The following is an 18,768-nucleotide window of genomic DNA, read 5'->3' on the forward strand; positions in this document are numbered from 1 at the left end:
CCCCATTGCCATCCCCATCATCCTGATTGTCAGGTGTATGTGGTGGTGAATGTTGGCACAGGTAGAAACTGAGGAGAAGGGGGTGAGGGAAGAGTAGGAGGAAGAGGAGGAGGGGAAGGGTCAGTTCCAACAGTTCTCTTCTTCAAAGGAATATGATATTCCTCTTCTGCATCAGTCCTTCTTTTTAGAGTCACTTTTGTCGTAATATGTCCAGTCTGAGGATTAATATACAACACCTTCTGTTTCGGGTCCGGTTTATCGAGCGGATCGTCAAAACTGTGCTTTTTTAGTGACTTCGGTACATCAGTCTGTTTCAACGCAGAAGGTTTCGAAGCCGACATTTTCGGAGTTGGTATCTTTGGATACGAAGTATGTTTCGGTGCCGAGTAATGTGCTTCAGAGCCGGACTTTGGTTTCGATCCCGAAGGTTTCGGTTCGGTGCCCGATTTAGAGTGGGGCTTTTCGGAGCAGGTAGGTTTTTATGCAGGCTTCGGTGTCGAGCCCGAAGGCGGGGCGTCAGAAGCGTGGTCTCGGGCCGACCGGGGCCCAAGGGCGCGGGTTGGTCCGGCGCCTTCTTTTTCAGTTGAGATGGATGTCGGGCGAGGGAGATTCTGTACTTACAGTATGCTGTTCATGCGGGATGTCTTAATCCTGGTCGGAGCCGTACTCGGAAATGGAGATCAGTTCCTGTTCCTCCTTGGCCCCGATAGCGTCGCCGGCTTCTTCATCCAATTCTGGTCCGAAGAGCTCCGGAATAGAACTTGTGTGTTGACTCTGAATGTCGCGACTTCGAGCCTGACGGTCGCAAGGCATCTTCTTGGAGCGGAAAGCCTGGCACGTGTCGCAGTCCTGTTCACTATGCTCAGTAGACAAGCCCAGGTTACACACTCAGTGTGAGTCTGTGCGCGGGTACTTCGCTTGGCACCGAGGGCAGAATTTGAAGGGAGTTTGTTCCATCGACTGCGAGTCGCACCGAGGCGGGTAGGCCCGATGGCCTACCACAAGCTCTCCGATCGAAAGAGGGTTTTTATAATTAAACACAACAGGAGAAGAATGGTGTACGCGATCGGAAACAATACAGTCGAGGGTGAGTGTCTTGCGCACCGAGGGAAACCGAAGGAACGGCATCGTACTGGAGCGCAGTGACTAACATCCAAATCCGATGGCGGAAAAAAACAATATGAAGATGGAGTCGATGACCATGTGCACTATCACCGAAAGGAGGAGTCACCTATCTTGTGACTGGAAAGACTTCTTCAAAGAAAAACAAAGTGTAAACATCCGGACCCAACACTAGATGGCGATTGATGCACATCATGTGATCTACAGCTCACGTGCCTCGAACATATGTTTTTTAAATACCACTGCATGTTGTGCAATAAAAGCACAAAAGCATGTAATATGTATATTTAAGCCATGGCAATGAAAATAAATATGGACGGATAATACATCTTTTTTAGAGCACTTGTGCTTTTATTTTTAGAGCAACTGTACTAATGATCACATTTATTACTACAGTGCAAAGCTAAAATTTGAGTTTATTACCACAGTACAGCAAAACTGACATGGGAAAACACTTTTCTCCCTCAGAGGATGCATTTATCAATTACATTACACCAGGAAGCATAGACCTATGGCCTAGCTTGAGACCTTTATAGATGTTAAAAAGAGGCCACATCACAAAATGGGGAGGAAGGTCAGTGAGGAATCTGTGGTTAGAGTATACATCAGAAAGAGCATTACTGAAGGGAAGTAACTTGGTTTTTACTGATGGATACTTATAACCACAGATGGCTCACCTTAGAATAAATACTGAAGCAGTACCTTCCCAGGTTGAAGGGTGTGTGGAGTGGGTTCAGTCCAAAAAGACCTGCATGACCAAATGGGACTAATACCCTTCCAGTCAGACCTGTTCGTCAAAGCAGTGGTACTTCATGAACTTGTGCATGGATGCTCACGTCGCAACCTGGCAGATGTCAAGAACGTTCACTCTGTGCGCCAAAGCAGTGGTAGCAGCCATGTCTCTACTCCAATTTGCTCTCAGATCTTTCAGAGCTGCGTCTTGGCCAATATTGAGCGAATCTTAATGCAGAGGACTATCCACCTTGACAGGGTTGTTTTCTGCACTACATTTCCTTTCTTATCCCCAGGAAACCCCACAGAAAGCGGATCGTCCACCTGATGGTCCTTGGTACAGTCAATGTAAATGCTTAATGGTCTTTAGGGGATCCAGCCGGTGCACCCTACTGTTCTTTTTCCAGGAGAGAGGAGGGGCGACTTTGGGTAAGAAGGTCACTTGAATCCTCAGCACCAATTTGTCTGGAATAAATGTGGTGTAAAGCAGGTGCAGTGATAGTCTTGCAACAAGCTGAGGTGATTGCAATGAGAAAGAGTCTTTAGAGTCAGAAGATTTAACAATCAGAGGTGTATGGGCTCAAATACTGTTCACATGGGAAATGTCAAGACCATGTTACGATCGCACTCTGACATCACAAATGGACTGGGAGGGAAAATGTACCAAACCTTTAAAAAAACCTTCGCAAAAGAGGATTTAAACAAGGACAGTTAGTCTAGCAAATGCAAAAAGGCCTGTAGAGCCGTAAAAATACATTTAATGGAGCCTAATGCAAGGCCTTGATGGGTCAAAGACAAACCAAACAATAAAACATTCGAAAGCTAGGTTTGTAAATGGTCTGTCCTGAGGATGTCACACCAGACCACAAATTTGCACCAGCGCCTGGCATAAATGAACTATGTGGAAGGGCATCAGGTGGTAAAGGATGATATCGACCGCATAGGGTGAAAGACCAAAAGGAGTTAACTGCTGGTGCTTAAAGCCCACACATGGAGGTGCAGATTGTGGAGATTTGAGAGCAACGCCCTGCCCTGCTGATGCGACAGAAAAGCCTTGTGGTTGGTGCTGGGCCCAATAAAACTTCAAGTTCCATTGCACAACCCACCAAGTGTAGTTATCACGGATGTTGCAGGAGGCTAAAAAGTTGCTCTCACTGAGTTCCGGGTCCGAAGCTGAAATATTGAGATCATAGCCTGAATGTGCTGGACCCGCTGCAACAGAGGGAAGGTCCTAAACTGTACCGCATTCAGGACAGATCAAATGAAGGTAACCTCCAAAGGAGGCAGATGAGACTTCAGCTCATTGTTCATGAACCCCAAATAATGTCAAGAGATTCTCTGTTATCTGAAGGTGGTCCACAACTGACCTTCAATGCCCAGAGCAGAAAGAAAGAGTAGGATAAAACCATGCTGAATTATTTGAAGAACCCATATATCGAACGTGAACGTTGCCACCATGGGAAAAAGTGCTGGATCTTGCCTCCCCCAGGGTGGGAGTGCGCCACTAATGGCAAGCTAAAGAGGGTTGGTGGTATTGTCACAGGGGAAAGGGCCTGGTAGGAGTAATGCCCTTCGTAGTTGGCAAGTTGCCTGCCAGATAAACTTTCCTCACCTCAAAAGGACAGCAGCGACTGAAGCAGTGCCTGTGGAGAATGACGTTGCTATATGCCAGCCCCCCTAGAGTAGCCTCAGAATTTCCTAAAATGGTGAGGAAACTGTGTGGCAGGGGTCAAGCGACAGAGGGAGCAGTGCAGTGGCTCTACTTTCTTTGAAACGTTCCAAGGTAGAATCTGCTTTTTCACTGAATAGGTGCGAGTCATTGAAAGGTATATTCATGAGAAAAGCCAGTAAGTCTCCAGAGAATCCTGTGGAGCATATCTATGCATGGCAGCGGAGCACAACACTGCTGCCAACCAGCCTTCCAAAACAATCAGTAGTATCAAGGATAGCAACAATCACGTATTTAGCTGTGACTTGACCATCCTGAATGGTTTGAGCCAGCGAGGAACTACGGTCTTTGCACGACTTCCAGCAAGATCTCGCTAGCTATATCCCAAACAGTGTGCAAATATCGGCCCAATAAACAGACTTATTTGACTGACTTCAAGACTAGGGTAGCCGAAGAAAGCTTTCCGAATGCCTCAATCCCCTTCGACTCCGATGTTCAATGAAAACAGCTGTTCAATGTATATTAAATATTAAAGTTTTTCTTTCAATGTTATGACATGTATTATCGCCCATTGAATGAAATATAGATTGTAGTAGAATATTTAAATATAGGACTTCAGTACTAAAGAATATCATGAAAAGGGTTAGATGTTAACAATTCATGTTGTTGTGTAAACTTTGCTTGTTTTCACTGACAACTTTACAAGTTAATTGTTTTCAATGTCATCAAATGATGCACTGACCTCGTAATGGATATGTGAACAAGATCCATTTGGGTCAAAACACATTGTGCCCTTAAATCATGGCTCAATAAATGGTGGAATCATATCCAACTCCAAAGTGGCTCGTTTACCTTTCCGAGTTGTGAAGAGTTTTCAAGGGAGAAAACTACCCACAAAGCAAATCGCAGCCTTCAAACTGAGTGACCAGTATCTGTGTCAAATATAATCAGCAAGACCCAATTTACATGTTTTTTTACTGCTCTATATTGTACACCAGTTTTTTCTCCCAAAGAGCACTTATTATCACAGTTGAAAAAAAATGATGAAAAGTACAACAATTTCTTATTTTCCAGATTACTGGATGTCCTAAGTCACTGCAACATTTTCCCAAGCTTTTAGAAATGCATAGAACACAGGAATGTCTGCATTCGAATCACATGGGGGTGGACCGGTTCAACTTTCCCTGATCCAGACTTTCCCTGAACACAGATTACATCATCCACAATGACATTTCCACTTATATCCAATACGTACCTATTGCATACAGTTTAAAAGAACACATTCTAATATATCACTATCTTGTTAAAAGTGAATTAAGACATCATGAGAACATAGGAAAATTGAACAAGTTCACTTACCTTCTAACTGCAACCGACTTTGATGTACAGTTACTAGTAATGATTGGTATTAGTCTGGGAAAATGTGTATGCTGGAAAAAAGAAAGGCAATACATGTTAGAGGAAATGTGTAGGAGTTCTCTCCTTTCTTCTTTTTCATTAGCTGCATTTCTCATTTGCTTTTCTGGTACCATATATTTTATATACAGCTCAGCAAAAGTCTCAGAACACTTCTACGTGCAATAAACAAACTGTATAAGACCACTGTGGAGAAATTGCTAAGCTATTTCTTCTCAAGCATGTTGCCAACAAACGCTGTCTTAAAACGCAAAATATTCTTCCTCATTCTTTCCCTGGAAAAGAGGGGGGTCAATTACTCTACTTCTTCAGCATCAGTGCGAACACTGGAAACAGACAATGATAGTTCACTTTGTCATGGATTAATGACTGTAGTCAATTTAAATATGAATGCAAGCGTAATAAAAGGGAGCTTTAGTTAACGGAAATCACTGTTGTAACTTTGGCACCTTGCACGCATAGCCTCTACCGGACTTGGCAATAAAGTAAAATTAACATCAACCAATAAAAATTGAATTTAATCTTTCAAATGGTGACAATGGAAACCTATTTTTGTTTCCTTCTGATTATTGGTTAAGCTTTTTGGCAATATATACCAAAACAGGAGAAACGGACATTGAAAAAACATTTCACATAGCTACTCCCCAAAATTATATAAAGGTTGGTCTTCCTTGGAAAACTTTTCAATGTGGAACTGTGAACAATGCACTTGCCATCATTCACCTGTACAGTCCCATCCTAGTGCATTAGTTGTAAACATGTATTACTGCAAAAGGTCTCACCTAATTACATGAATGAAAATACAGGTAATCAGTTGTGCTTTGTTTGGAGTTTCTTAAGGCTCACTTCTGGAGCTAAAATAATGAAGATAAATGTCTGATTCCAAACAAGAAATTCTCTCTCTCGCTAATTTCTCCACAAATACTGCCAGTTTAGTTGTTATTTGTATGACCCACTATCCCAGTGCCTGCACCCACAATCCAAAAACACTCATTGTGCACAAATGTGTACAGTTTAAAAATAAAAAAAATCACATCTTATGCTACATGTCATGTCAACACTTTGCAGAATACATTCGTTGAATAGTTACACATTTTAAACAGTAACGTTAGGCACAGACATTTGCTAGACATTAAGCGATGCCTGCAAACAAGTATTTTTGTTTTTTAATATACTTACTCGTATAATTAATCGAATAGCTACAACACCAGATGTAGCCATTACTTTGGCACTATTAGGAACCAGATTTAAAAGAGTTGGCATTACGGTTTCTGCACCGTGGTCAAATTTGTTCCCCAAGACTGATGAAAGATGACTAGAAAAAAAGAACAAATTGTAAAGACAATAAAATATTAACTTTGCTGGGTCAATTGGGGGCTATACAATTTTTACCTTAGTCAAAACGCCCTTTTCTTATGACAAACCGCAACCATTTTTGATTTCATGCTTTTTGTAAACGGAGGAAAATTTAACGCGCTAAACGTTCTGTCATATACATTTTACCCAATCTAGCATAACACATACAAGCCATGTTTGCGTATCGCAATTATTTTTCTGCAGTTTATTGAGAAATTTGCGTAAGCTTGGCGTTTTTTACTTCACAAGTATGAACTCTGTGTCATTTAATGTTTTCCTGATTTGTATATCTTCATGACAAATTGAGAGTAGCATGTGGTAGCACAACACAAAAAGGCAAGTCCAATATAGACATTTAAATATCACCAAAGGAAAACAACCTTAAAGTGTAAATCAGACCTTTGCCTGGCAAGTACTAAGACACTGGATTCTCTTTCACCATAGGTGGCACTCGTTGCTCCCTTTGTCTCCTATGAGGGTGCTCTTAAAAGCCACTTCATCAAGATTCAACATTTTCTTCACCTCTAAATGTGTTGACCACTTCCCCCAATTCTAGTATCTGTAGACTGTATAACATTGATTGGTATGTCTCTTCTATCCCAATACTACACTATGTACCTTTAACTGTTATTGACTATGAAGTGACCACTGGGAGGGATTGACCATTTAAAAGTACAAATTTCAACAAGACAGCAGAGATAAATAACTGTTTATGGAGTTTGGCAACGCAAGGGTAGAGGGGTCCAAGGACAACAGCTCTCTCGTCTGTGTCAGTGTGACAAATCTGCTATCACAGAGCAACTTGTGATACATTTTTTACCACTCTAAGAGAAGTTCCTGGGCACATATGGTAAATGATAACATAAGTTGTGTATAGCCACCACTGTAGATTTAATGCAGTTTGCTGATCTACTTAGGATTCCTGATGTGTAAGACACTCAGCCACAAAGGCCAACTCAGAGGTTTTATACATCTTTAGATGGTAACTCCTACCTCAGTGGGCATTTATAACAAAAGATTAATTGATTAAGGTTAGTGGATGTTATTATAACAGCCCTCTCACCAAGTCAACTTATGTTTATATGTTAAAGTGCCTTCTGTCGTCGACTGTGAATACATGGTATTATCCTGTCAGTGGACATTTGTAGGGTATTTTCTGTGGAACGTCAATTCCAATGATTCTTTGCTTAAGGTTAGTGGTTATTTATATCCTACCACTCCCTGCTCTTGGTCAATGGATGTTTATGCACCATAGTTTCTGTTTATTGTTACTGGATGTTTATACCATAAGATTCTGTACTGATTGTCAGTGCAAATGTATGTTGTAAGATTACCTGCTCATGGCCAGGGGGTGTTTGAATCCTAATGTTCCTCCCTCATTGTCTACGGTTCCTCTTTTGTCAGTGAGTTTATATGTGTAGAACACTTGATAAAATAAAATCTACATGTGTCAAATCACAAGCTACAGAATTGTAGTTGCTACAATCTCGTAAGACACCCAATTATCCATAATGGCCCAGAATTATTTATTAAATCTCCGAAAACTGTATCCTGTATCTGCTTAACTCAGCAGACCCACAACGGTCACTAGTAGGTGCAAAAGAAGGGGGCAGAAGAATAAAAATACCAACATATTTATTGCCTTCTGACCTCTGCCCCAGACAAGTATGCTTCAATCCTTCTGGTTTAAGTACCCCTCTTCCAAGGGCCCCCAGCCAACTCCCTCACATCAGTTAAGTACAGACGCTGGCCAGCTGGAGAAGTGCATCTATTGGAGCTTATGTCCAGAGTGAAATTTGGCACTCCAAATGATCCCTGTCCACCAACGTTTCTGAAACATTTCGTTTTGGAAATCTCCGGCCTTTTTTTGGATCATTAAATTCTTATTACTTGGAGGCATCCCGAATTCCTATGATGAAGCAGTTGTAATCCCTTTTCAATAAAAACAAGAGGAAGCCCCCTTCTTTTGAAGAAATAGCATCCTATTTTTTTGCTGCTGTTTCCGGCTAAACCATTAGAAGCCCATGTGACAAGCCGTGTGCGCCCTTCCTCCAACATTGTTCCAACCTTTTAAATATGCATCAAGCTGGGTTTTGCTGTAAGCAGTGCCTTGAGTCTGTCATGCTGGCAGTAGTGGACGACATAGCAAGGCCTGAAATTAAGGCCTGACCTCCACTCTGGTGGTGTTAGATCTGTCAAGAGCCTTCAACACGGTTAACCATTAAATGTTAGTGGACTCGATGGAGACAGCTGGACTCCGAGGGTCCGCCCTTGGATGGATGAGATCCCTCCTGAGGGACAGTACACAATCTGTCCACTCAGATCTTTTTAAGGCCATGGCTGGACTGTGGATCTCTTGAATTGCCGAATTTACAACTATGCTGATGACTCTCAGCTTATCAGACTTGATGGCTCCCTTGCCTCCAGAGGAATTTCCACTCTATTATGCGTTTCATTGGGCGTGGCCAAGATGGCGGATGGGTGGGACGTCTTTTCCCGTATCTCCATCCCGCCGTCGGCCAAAGCCATGTACATCACTGTAATTGCCCAGCTGACAGCCCCGCAGAGGTGCTGGGGTGCCTTCGGTAGTGGTGCACCCCAGGGTGAGCCAGAGAAACTGATACAGCGACTCCCCGATTCCGACGAAGGCATCTGGCTAAGAGTGACCCGGCAGCTGCAACCTTACTTTAAAGTCCACAACTTATGAAGGCTTGTCGTAAGGATGAGAAGCTAGAGGAAGACATTGTAATTTGGAGAGAGTTATGCAGGGATTTGTTGACTCCAACTGGGACAGGAGCTGAGCGGGACAGTGGATCTGTCAGTAGCAGCGACACGTAGAGATTGGTGATTGGGCAACTTCCTAACTAAGTATACTGACATGTATTTTGCTATACCATTCTTGTATAAATAATTGTGAAATTTGTATCGTACTCAGATGAATAATGGAAATAAGTTGAAAGGTATTACCGTGGGTAACTCTGTTGTAGAACCGCTCAGTTCTGTGTGTGGAAAATTGAATAAATAAAGTTAAAAACAAAAGAAAAAGTCCACAACTAGGCCCTGACTTTAGCAACCGAAAGAGGTCATGGTATCTCAGCAACGCCCGCAAGCATCAGATACGACAATAGCACTGGACGGCGGAGCACTCCCCTCCTGCAGCAATAAGAGGTGAGCCCAACTGCACGCAGGGCAGTGGAGCCTTCCAAATCTGCCAGCAGTTGTGCTGTGCGGCCTGCATGTCGCCCTTCATCGCCTGAGGTGCAGCCAACTGGCCCAACCTCGGCAAACCAGGACAGTGAACATTAGACAGATTGACATCAGGGGAGAGATTGGAACTGAGAGCCCCCTGGCAAGTGACTGGTTTACAAGCAGCGATTACCTGCAAGGTCCCAGTGAACATTGCTGCCTGCTTTCCGGACGACCCTAGAGCCTACGCGGCAACAAGCCAGGGCTTCTCTCCTCCAGGCCATGTAAGTGAAGACCCACATCTAAGCCCCATGGACTGCAAAGTTCTTATTTTAATCCACAGCTTCCCTGCAGACTTGCCAAACCCTGTGCTGGGATTTCTTAGAGCATGGTCCTTCAGTGCTAGATATCCGGGCCTTAGGAGATTTCTTAAAGTGGAAAACTGGTCACGCCCGCCTACAGATAAGAAGTGACGTAGCCCTGCAGCAGGCCCACACTTTTGCATCGGGGGAGACAGACAAGTGAACAAGCGGATGACATCCTTCTGGGGTTCTCGTGCCAGCCTAGAGAGGCCCCCCCGCAGCTACTACACTGGTCCATACCCTGGCCCTCTGAGATTCTCTTGCCAGCTTATGTTATGTTATGTTATGTTAAATGGGACTTTTATAGCGCAACGGCTACTCCAAAGGAGTGTCCCGGCGCTTTTGTGCTCCAGACCAAAGAAAGAGCTGGAAAACATAACAGTAAAAAGAGCAGGGGCCTAAAGAGGGGGCAGATTATCCAGTGAACAGCCAGGTTTTTAAGTCTTTTCTGAAGGCAAGCAGGTTAGCGGTGTTTCGCAAGGACACCGGTAAGGAATTCCAAAGCTGCGGAGCAAGAAAGCTAAAGGACCGGCCGCCTAGCCGAGCCCTTTTGATGCGTGGCACCCGAGCCAAAGCCAAAGCTTCTGACCTGAGGGATCGTACAGGTCGATAGAAATCCAGCCTCCTCTGAAGATATTTGGCACCATTGCCATGCAAGGCCTTATGAGCGAGAGTCATGGCCTTGAAAAGTATCCTCTTCCGCACCGGAAGCCAGTGAAGGGATACGAGGAGATTGGAGGCACTGGTGCGGCGGTGCAGGCCAAAAATTGCACGAGCAGCAGCGTTCTGAGTAACCTGCAAACGCTGGAGGAGGTATTCAGGCAGACCCAGATATAGGACATTTGCATAGTCCAATCTGGACCCTATGAGTGCCTGAACAGTGATCCTCCGATGTTCCTCCGAGAGAAGGGGAAAGAACTTGCGCAACATTCTGAGTATCCCAAAGCATGTTCCCGTAAGAGTGGAAACCTGGGATTTGAGCGAGAGCTCGTTGTCAATTTTAACCCCCAGGTTCTTAGCCCACTTAGAGGACTGAGTGGGAGGGAACATGTCAGCAGGCCACCATCCCTGCCAATCTGGTTCTGATGGGCATCCGAAGAATAGTATTCCGGATTTGTCCGAGTTGCATTTGAGGCTGTTGTGTGAAAACCAGCTAAAGACAGCCCCAAGGCACTCGCAGATCCTTTCTCCATCGAACTCTTCGCTCTTACGACAGGTGAATAGAAGCTGGGTGTCGTCAGCATAAGAGACGATCCGGGCCCCATAGGACTCCGCCAGTGTCGCCAGAGGGGTCATAAGGATGTTAAATAGAGTGGGGCTCAGTACAGAGCCCTGAGGCACTCCGACTCCCAATGGCGGCATCTCGGCGGACCCGGGTGGGACCCAGACCGTCTGCCGGCGGTTGGCCAGAAAGGAACGAAACCAGTTGAGCACCGTCCCCCCTAGACCGATGTTATGAAGTCTAGTGAGGAGATCCTCGTGGGGGACGGTGTCAAACGCCGCCGACAGGTCTAACATGACTAACATCACCCTGCCTCCTGTGTCCAGCACCTCCTTCACGATCTCCGAGACTTCCAGGAGCGCCGTCTCGGTGCTTAAGTTGGAACGAAAGCCCGATTGGGATTCATGAAGTAACTCATTAGACTCCAGGAAGTTAGAAAGCACGCTGTGCACGTGTTTCTCCAGGATCTTGGTCAGTGCTGGAAGGAGCGAGATTGGCCTATAATTAGAAGGCGCCTCTGGATCAAGATTGGGCTTCTTGATCAGGGGGATGACCATGGCTTGCTTCCAGGCCTGGGGCAGAAAACCCTGACTCAGGGATAAATTGAGGATAGGATTAGCTATGGGATTAATGACATCTGCCATTTCCGCTAAGAATTTTGCTGGACACGGATCTAATGGTGAGCCTGATTTAAGGTTCCTCATCAAGGCTAAGGATGCGGCAACCGTAAGGGGAGGAAAGTCTAGCAAAGCTGGGCCAGGAGGAGACAGGAAGACTGTCTCCGTCGGCATCGTAGATAAATCATCTAACGCTCTCGACGGGAAAGAATCCTGAATTAGCCTGATTTTGGTGGTGAAGAAATTGGCAATAGTGCCCTCCATGGCTATTACATTACTCCATACCCCGTATTAACTTCAGGGCAACGCTGACCCTGAGGCCTCCACGGGTCGAACCCCCACAAGTGCTGCATCACAGATTCACGATACTGAGCCGTTTGTTACTGGGGTATACTGGGCCTGTATCCAATCATTTTAGCCAGTTGCCTCGAAACCCAGGGAACGGAGATGACAACACTGACTGTAAGCTCATGCAACTGGCCGAGCCGACAAGGACGCTAGCAGACGCCTGAGTGAGACACTTGCCTGCTTGGATTCCAATCGCTAGGGGTGATTAATGGGCCAGCTGCCCCTACTAGAATTCGCCTGTACCAATATCTACGCACTGCGGAGTTCTTCGGAGCCGATGGCTGGGGAGATGCAGAACTGGAAGACAATCTCTTGAGTCTAGGAGAGATGGCAACAGCCCGGACAAAAAAGGATCACAACCTAAAAGAAATGCTAACCAAACCAGCTGGCACCCCGGCCGGGGATCACTCATCGTTGTCCAACTCAGGCCATCGCCAAGAAGACAGCGTGGAGGAACTTGTGATGCGCTCCTTCCTTGAAACCCTGGTCACATCTCTGCAGGATGATCTACAGGCACTCAAACAAGACCTTTCAAATGACATCAAGGAGATCTGACAAGACCTCAACACGATCAGGGATTGAGTTGCAGCTCTTGAAGACCACAAAAATAGCAGCGAGGAGGAAGTGGAGATCCTACAAGAAAATATTTGCTTATGAGAACAGCAGTTCGAACTGCAGGCCCACGATGAAGATTAAGACAACAGATTGCGGCGGAATAACAGTCGCATTAAAGGAGTGCCACTGAAAGCAGAAGGCTCAGACCTTTACCTTCCATGTTAAACTTTATATTTATCCTGGAGGCCCTATCAGACTTTAAGATTAAAATTGCCCGAGTGCCCAATAGGTCTACCGAGAGCCGAATCTGCCCCTCCGGCCGAAATCCTTGTGTGCATTCATGACCTTCAGTTAAAAGAGTTCCTTTTATGCAAAGCCTGCGAGAAACATCCAGGGCACTTCACGGAGCATACACGAGACTCTATTAGGATCTAGCGGCGATCACACTGCAGGAACTACGTGACTTTCACCCTGCTACCTCTCACCTACGGAGCATAGGGGTCTCCTATTCCTTGGGCCACCCGGTCCGGCTTATCTTCTGCCTAGTGTACCAGCTGATATTTTTGGAGGAAACCTGTTGGATTCTGGGCATCGACATCTTTGCTACCCAAAACTCACAAATGAGCTCTCAGGCTTATTCAACGGTCACACTGGCAAAGGCGCAAAACAATATCAGGAAACATGGAGCCTGACCCAGTGAAAATCGCACTTGAACAACAGCCAGTGCTGGGGGGAGCTGGTCAAAACAGATCCTGTGATACTGCTAGGCATACAACAATGAAAACAAGCCCTGGAGTGGTGGGATGGGCAGCGGGCGGTGGAGAGGGGGACCAGAGGCCACAAAACTGACCCACTCTCACTGTGCTCTATAGGAACTGTAAGTTAAACTTTCAGTATGGACTTGATGTTTAAGTTCTTTGTGTTATTAACTGTTCATATTCCTTTTATTTGAGGAAAGTACTCACTCTTGATACTGGCACATTTTGGATCAGACATGCTTTCAACAGGGACTGGGTAGTAACAGAGATGGTTGCAGGTTTCACACAGTTGGGACATTGCACGCTAACACACCTATAAGACTGAATACCTTATCGGGGTCCTCACGTGAAATATGAAGACCCTTAACAACCTGGTCAAGCGCTTACTTGTAGTATCATATCTAGAGCATTGCAAGACAGACACCTGCTTGCTCAAGAGATGCACCTCTTGTTGAGTGACTGGCATCGGCTCAAATCCCGAGCATTCCCCTATTAATTCTTCTCATCAGCATCTAAGTCAGCGGGAGTGGCCATATTCGTAGCTCACTCCTTCAGAGCTAGGGTAAGGTCCTAAGCAGCAGAATTAAAAGGCAGGTTCCTTGCATACAATATGAACACTGCGGATTGATCTTTTCTAGTAGGCATCATATAAGCCCTGACAGAGGTCCTTATGGGAGGCAATCTTCACCTAGTATTAAACAACAATATGGATAGAACAGCACATAGGCCCGGCCAAACTGGGTCTCTCTCCAGGGGGCGTCATCAGTGGTTGCGGGATGTGGGACTGCGTGATATACGGAGGGAACTTCATCCGCGCACACTAGAATACTAATTTTTCTTACACGGTCATAAAACTTGCGTACGGCTTTATTATTTAAAAGATATACACACATGGACTACCACATCCCAAATCAAGCCCTCCGCCCTTTTAGACCATGTGGCGGTATCCCTCACTATGGCACTTCCTCATATGGAGCATCCCGCACAAACTTTCTGATTACAAGAGACCCTCTTATATTGCCCTGAGGCGGTGAAACAGTTTAACCAGAAGCACTTACCTAGAACTGAACAACACTCCGGATATATCTATTTCTACACAGTGGGAGGCTTTGAAAACAGTCATAAGGGGTGAGCTGATAGCTATTGCAGCTGCAGACAACAAGATTTGCAACGAGAAGAGAGAGCCTCTCTCCTGCCAGGTAAAGGAGTTGGAAAGTATCTATCAGTGCACCGGGCCCGAGGTTTTGGCGCCAGTTAACGGCCGCCCGCTCAGAGTTGGCGACAAACTGCAATGACAAATCTATAGCTTCTGCATTTAGAGACTTTTATACAGAACGCTATACCAGACAAACCCTTGACCTGGTACATCATGCTACATACCTCCAGGAGGCAAACACTACATGACTCTCCCCAGAACAAGCAACCTTTCTGGATTGCCCCATCCGTCCAGAAGACATCATCTCAGCTATCTCTCGCCAAAAAGCTATGAAATCCCCTGGACTACATGGGTTCCCAGCCATCTTCTACAAAACCATTTGCCATGTCCTGGCTCTGATTCTAACCAGACTATTTAATTAATTTGTCTGACCGAGCTTCATCCCTTCATCAATGCTGATTGCATCTATAGTGGTCATCCCTAAGCCTGGAAAGGATATACAGAAATTAGCTCATATTGCCAAATATCTCTTTTGAACGTAGATATTACATTCTTTACTAGAATACTTGCCACCAGACTGGGCCCTCACAGGTCGTAGATTATCGATCCAGATCAAGGTGAGTTTATACCCCAAAAGACAATGCAGCGATAATACTAGACGCATCTTACACTAAACGCTAAGTAGTCGAACAGGAAGAATATGTTGTTGACGATTGATGCAGAGAAGGCCTTCGATCGGGTAAACTGGCCGTATCTCAAAGTGACCTTATCTCACTTGGGATGCGGAGAGAAATTATGAGCATGGGTAATAAGCTGCTACAGCCACTCTAGTGCAACAGTCGAGAGTGAATGGCCAAACCTCAGCACCCTTCTCCATTGGAAGAGGCACGCTTCAAAGGTGCCCACTGTCACCCTTCTTGTTTGAGCTCTATATGAAACTGGTGGCCAAGCGGGTTCGAGACAACTCCGATATCACAGAGGTTACCTTTGGTGGGGAACAGCATTCCATCAGCTTGTACGCCGATGACGTCCTAGATAACCCCGGCATAGCTCTCTCAGTCTATTTAACTGAATTGACAGTCTTCGGCCAAGCCTCAGGATTTCAGGTTAATGTTAATACATTTCAGGCCCTCAACTTATCAATGTCCTAGACACTGGTGACGAAACTTAAAGCATGATGGGTGAATACAGCCATTCTGTCCCTCAGAATCCAACTGGCTTCTTCAATTCAGATAACTTCTACCCTAAAATTACAGTTCTCTTCTCCAGCAGCTTAGGAATTACTTAACCCGCTGGAAACACCTCCGGCTATCATGGCTCGGACGAGTGGCCGCACTCAAAATTACTGCTCTGCCTAAGGTCCTGTACCTTTTCCAGACCCTCTCTGTGACACCCCCTATAGGGATGATAAAAGCACTGCAGAATGAAATGAACCTGTTTGTCTGGTTGGGCACTAGACTATGATTGAGAAAAGACCTGTGCTATCTACCCCCAGTTGCAGGTGGCCTCGGCCTAGCAAACCTTCAGCAATACTATCAAGTGGCACAACTGCGCTATCTTGTAAAGTGGAATAGAGATGAGTCGGCACAAGCTGGCTGTTTCAGGACAGAGCAATAGCAGAATCAAACTTATGGAAGATCCTCTTCTTGAAGAGAACACACTCTACTTGTCCCCCATCACTAGGGTAACTATGGAGGTCTGGGACTGGGTTGAAACTAGACGAGGCCTCACATCATTCCCCTCCCCTTTGATGCCACTGTTCGATAACCTGGACTTCTCCCCAGGCATGAGCCCCGGAACATTTACTGTGTGGCGACAGATGTGATGCCGCTCAGCGAGTAACACGTTTTGATAAGGAAGGTATAATCATACTCGCCCAGATACGTTTGGACTACAAATTTCCAGAGACAGAAAGAATCCACTATATGCAACTACGCCATTGGCTCCTGCATCCAGCAAACTGCTCTGGAAGGCTGAGACACCTTGCGCTGGTAGGAGAGTGGCATTGACTGCATAGTTGCCCCCAACTTTTTGCTGATGTTTTGACTGTTTTATGACACTAGCCAGGCTGTGGCCCTGCTGTCCAGGACCCCAGCCTATCTGCTTCTTCTCTAAACTGATGTGAGTACCTTAGGTGCCTTCCAATTGGATACTGAGGACACCCTATCAGCCCCTTGTAGATGGTACCCTAGGTACCCAGGGCATGGGTCCCTCAGAGGCCTACCAGGGGCTGCAGCACTTATTGTGCCACCCCTGGGACAGACATACAAAATGACACCACCAGACCACTACTGTAGTCTGGGTAAGGTGGTGCTTGCACCCCTTACAGGGATATAGGTATCCTGTATCCCACACATATATCCTCATAGGTCACCCCTAAGTCAGGCCTTGCTAATCCTACAAGGCAGGGTGCTGAGATATGTGTGAGGGGGAACCCCTACCTGAGTAGGGCCCCTCTGCAACCTTCGTAAAACTATTGCTGGGTTGTTTGTAGTGCAGCCATACCATATACTCTTAACTGCATTATAAGTAATCGCGATAGCGTGATAACTTGAGAATGGCTACACAGAACCATATCGTGTTTGGTGTCAAACATGTAGGAATCATACCCCCAATCCAGCCATGGGAGTGGGGGCATGATTCCCCCCTGCTAGAGGGGCGATATGGGAAAAGCGGCAGAATTTAGACACCAATTTAAAAGTGCACACGTAGTACAAACTGGATGCTACCCGCCACCCACACGACTCTGGCTGCCTGTTGCTGGGCAGAACTCCAGCCACGGTAGCTGGACAATAGGGATCTTGTTGCAGGGAGGTGCTCCCACCTCCCCAGACAGACTATGTGGATTGGAACTGGGTGGGTGCACCATAGGATGTCTTTCAGACTTGCACGTAGGCTTCTCCAGTGCCTACTTCTGCATACACCGCCTCAAACCGGTTCAGGGGCATCCTGTCCCCTGCCCAGGCGGGAAACCACACAAAGGGGAGAGGGTGTAGCCACCCTTTCCCGCCTGAACTCTCATTGGTGGGCTCTGATCTGGACACTCCCCTAATCTTTGGATAAAGGTGAATACAGGGTCCCCAGAGCCTCAGATTATTCTTGAACTTCACAGACTTGAACTTCGACTTGCTGCCGCACAGCTAAAGGAAGAGATCTCCCTTGGGGTAAAGGAGTTACCCCCCTGCTTGGCAGGCACCTGAAACACTGCAAGTGACCCGGTTGGAACCTCGCTGCTCCTACGGACATCGACGACTCTTTCCTACCTTGAGGTGGGTTTCCAAGCATCCCAGAGGCCAGTGAGTGTGCACAGCAAAGCTCAGCACCGTGGACCCCGTGAGTGCCCCCGTGGCTGACGATCCAAGCTACACCTCTTCCACCTGGAAGCACCCGACATTGAAGGGCTCCTTCTCCTGAGCCCCCTGGTCACTGTGCCGTGACCCAGACTATGTCCCCTCTGCTTTCAGGTCCTTCTCTTCAAGATCTACATTTCCAATCTTCACGACATCGACGACGCTTCTTGCTAGCAGCAGTTCTTCACGTTTTGCCATTGAAAATCAGCCCGCGACCCGACATCGAAAACGACCTATGCACCCGGCTTCCCTGAGGCAGGTAACAGTGGTACTTCGGTACTCTTGTGGGTGTGGGCCCTTCAAAAGCTTAACTCTAAAGTATTAAACTTGAACTCCTGCTAGAAGTGTTTTTAATCTTGTAAAATTCAACCGCGACATTCTCCATAGGCTTTAATAGAGATCCCGACAGTAGCTTCAGCCACTGCACGCGTCTCCCGTGGGTCCCCTTCCTCACTACCTTGGGTGGTTTCACAAGGGGCCAGCGACCCTAAATGCCCTAGGCATTGTCTGTAGAATTGTCGTGGTTCTTATACCACTTTTATGATGTATGGTTTGGTCCCCCCCTGGGGCCCTATGATTCCAGTGCTATTTATTGTAACTATCAATGCTTGTTTGAATTGTATCTTTACCTCCAGCCTCATAAAGAGACTGGTGGGATTATTCTTAGAATAAATACATATATTTTATATATATACCTGTGTGGACTACTCTTTCATTTGGTTATTCAAGAGGTTATCTATGGTAAAACAATAATCTTAACACTCCTTCAAGACTTAGCCTGAAGGCTGCTCTCCACAGCTACCACTAGGATAGCTTTCTTTAAAGGTTGTCTTTAACCTATCACCATAAGAGTCGAATTGGACTGGTGCAAGGTGTCCCCTATAACTAGTGGATAGCATATGCCAGGCCAACTTCTCAC

At 46.0% G+C, this 18,768-nt stretch overlaps 1 protein-coding gene across 2 annotated transcripts in view; it reads right to left on the reverse strand.

The window, feature by feature from the left end:
- The window catches only part of CLASP1 (cytoplasmic linker associated protein 1), a 1,312,099-nt gene that overhangs the window by 751,307 nt on the left and 542,024 nt on the right, over positions 1-18,768 (reverse strand). For both annotated transcript variants that reach the window (XM_085647275.1, XM_085647274.1), the window contains exons 13-14: positions 6,119-6,254; positions 4,883-4,953 (exon numbers count right to left, since the gene is read on the reverse strand). In XM_085647275.1, coding sequence (XP_085503401.1) covers positions 4,883-4,953; positions 6,119-6,254 — 207 coding nt within the window. The remainder of the gene's footprint in view (positions 1-4,882; positions 4,954-6,118; positions 6,255-18,768) is intronic.

Source organism: Triturus cristatus, chromosome 3_2 (assembly GCF_964204655.1).
Source record: "Triturus cristatus chromosome 3_2, aTriCri1.1, whole genome shotgun sequence".
Classification (NCBI taxonomy): Eukaryota; Metazoa; Chordata; class Amphibia; order Caudata; family Salamandridae; genus Triturus; species Triturus cristatus.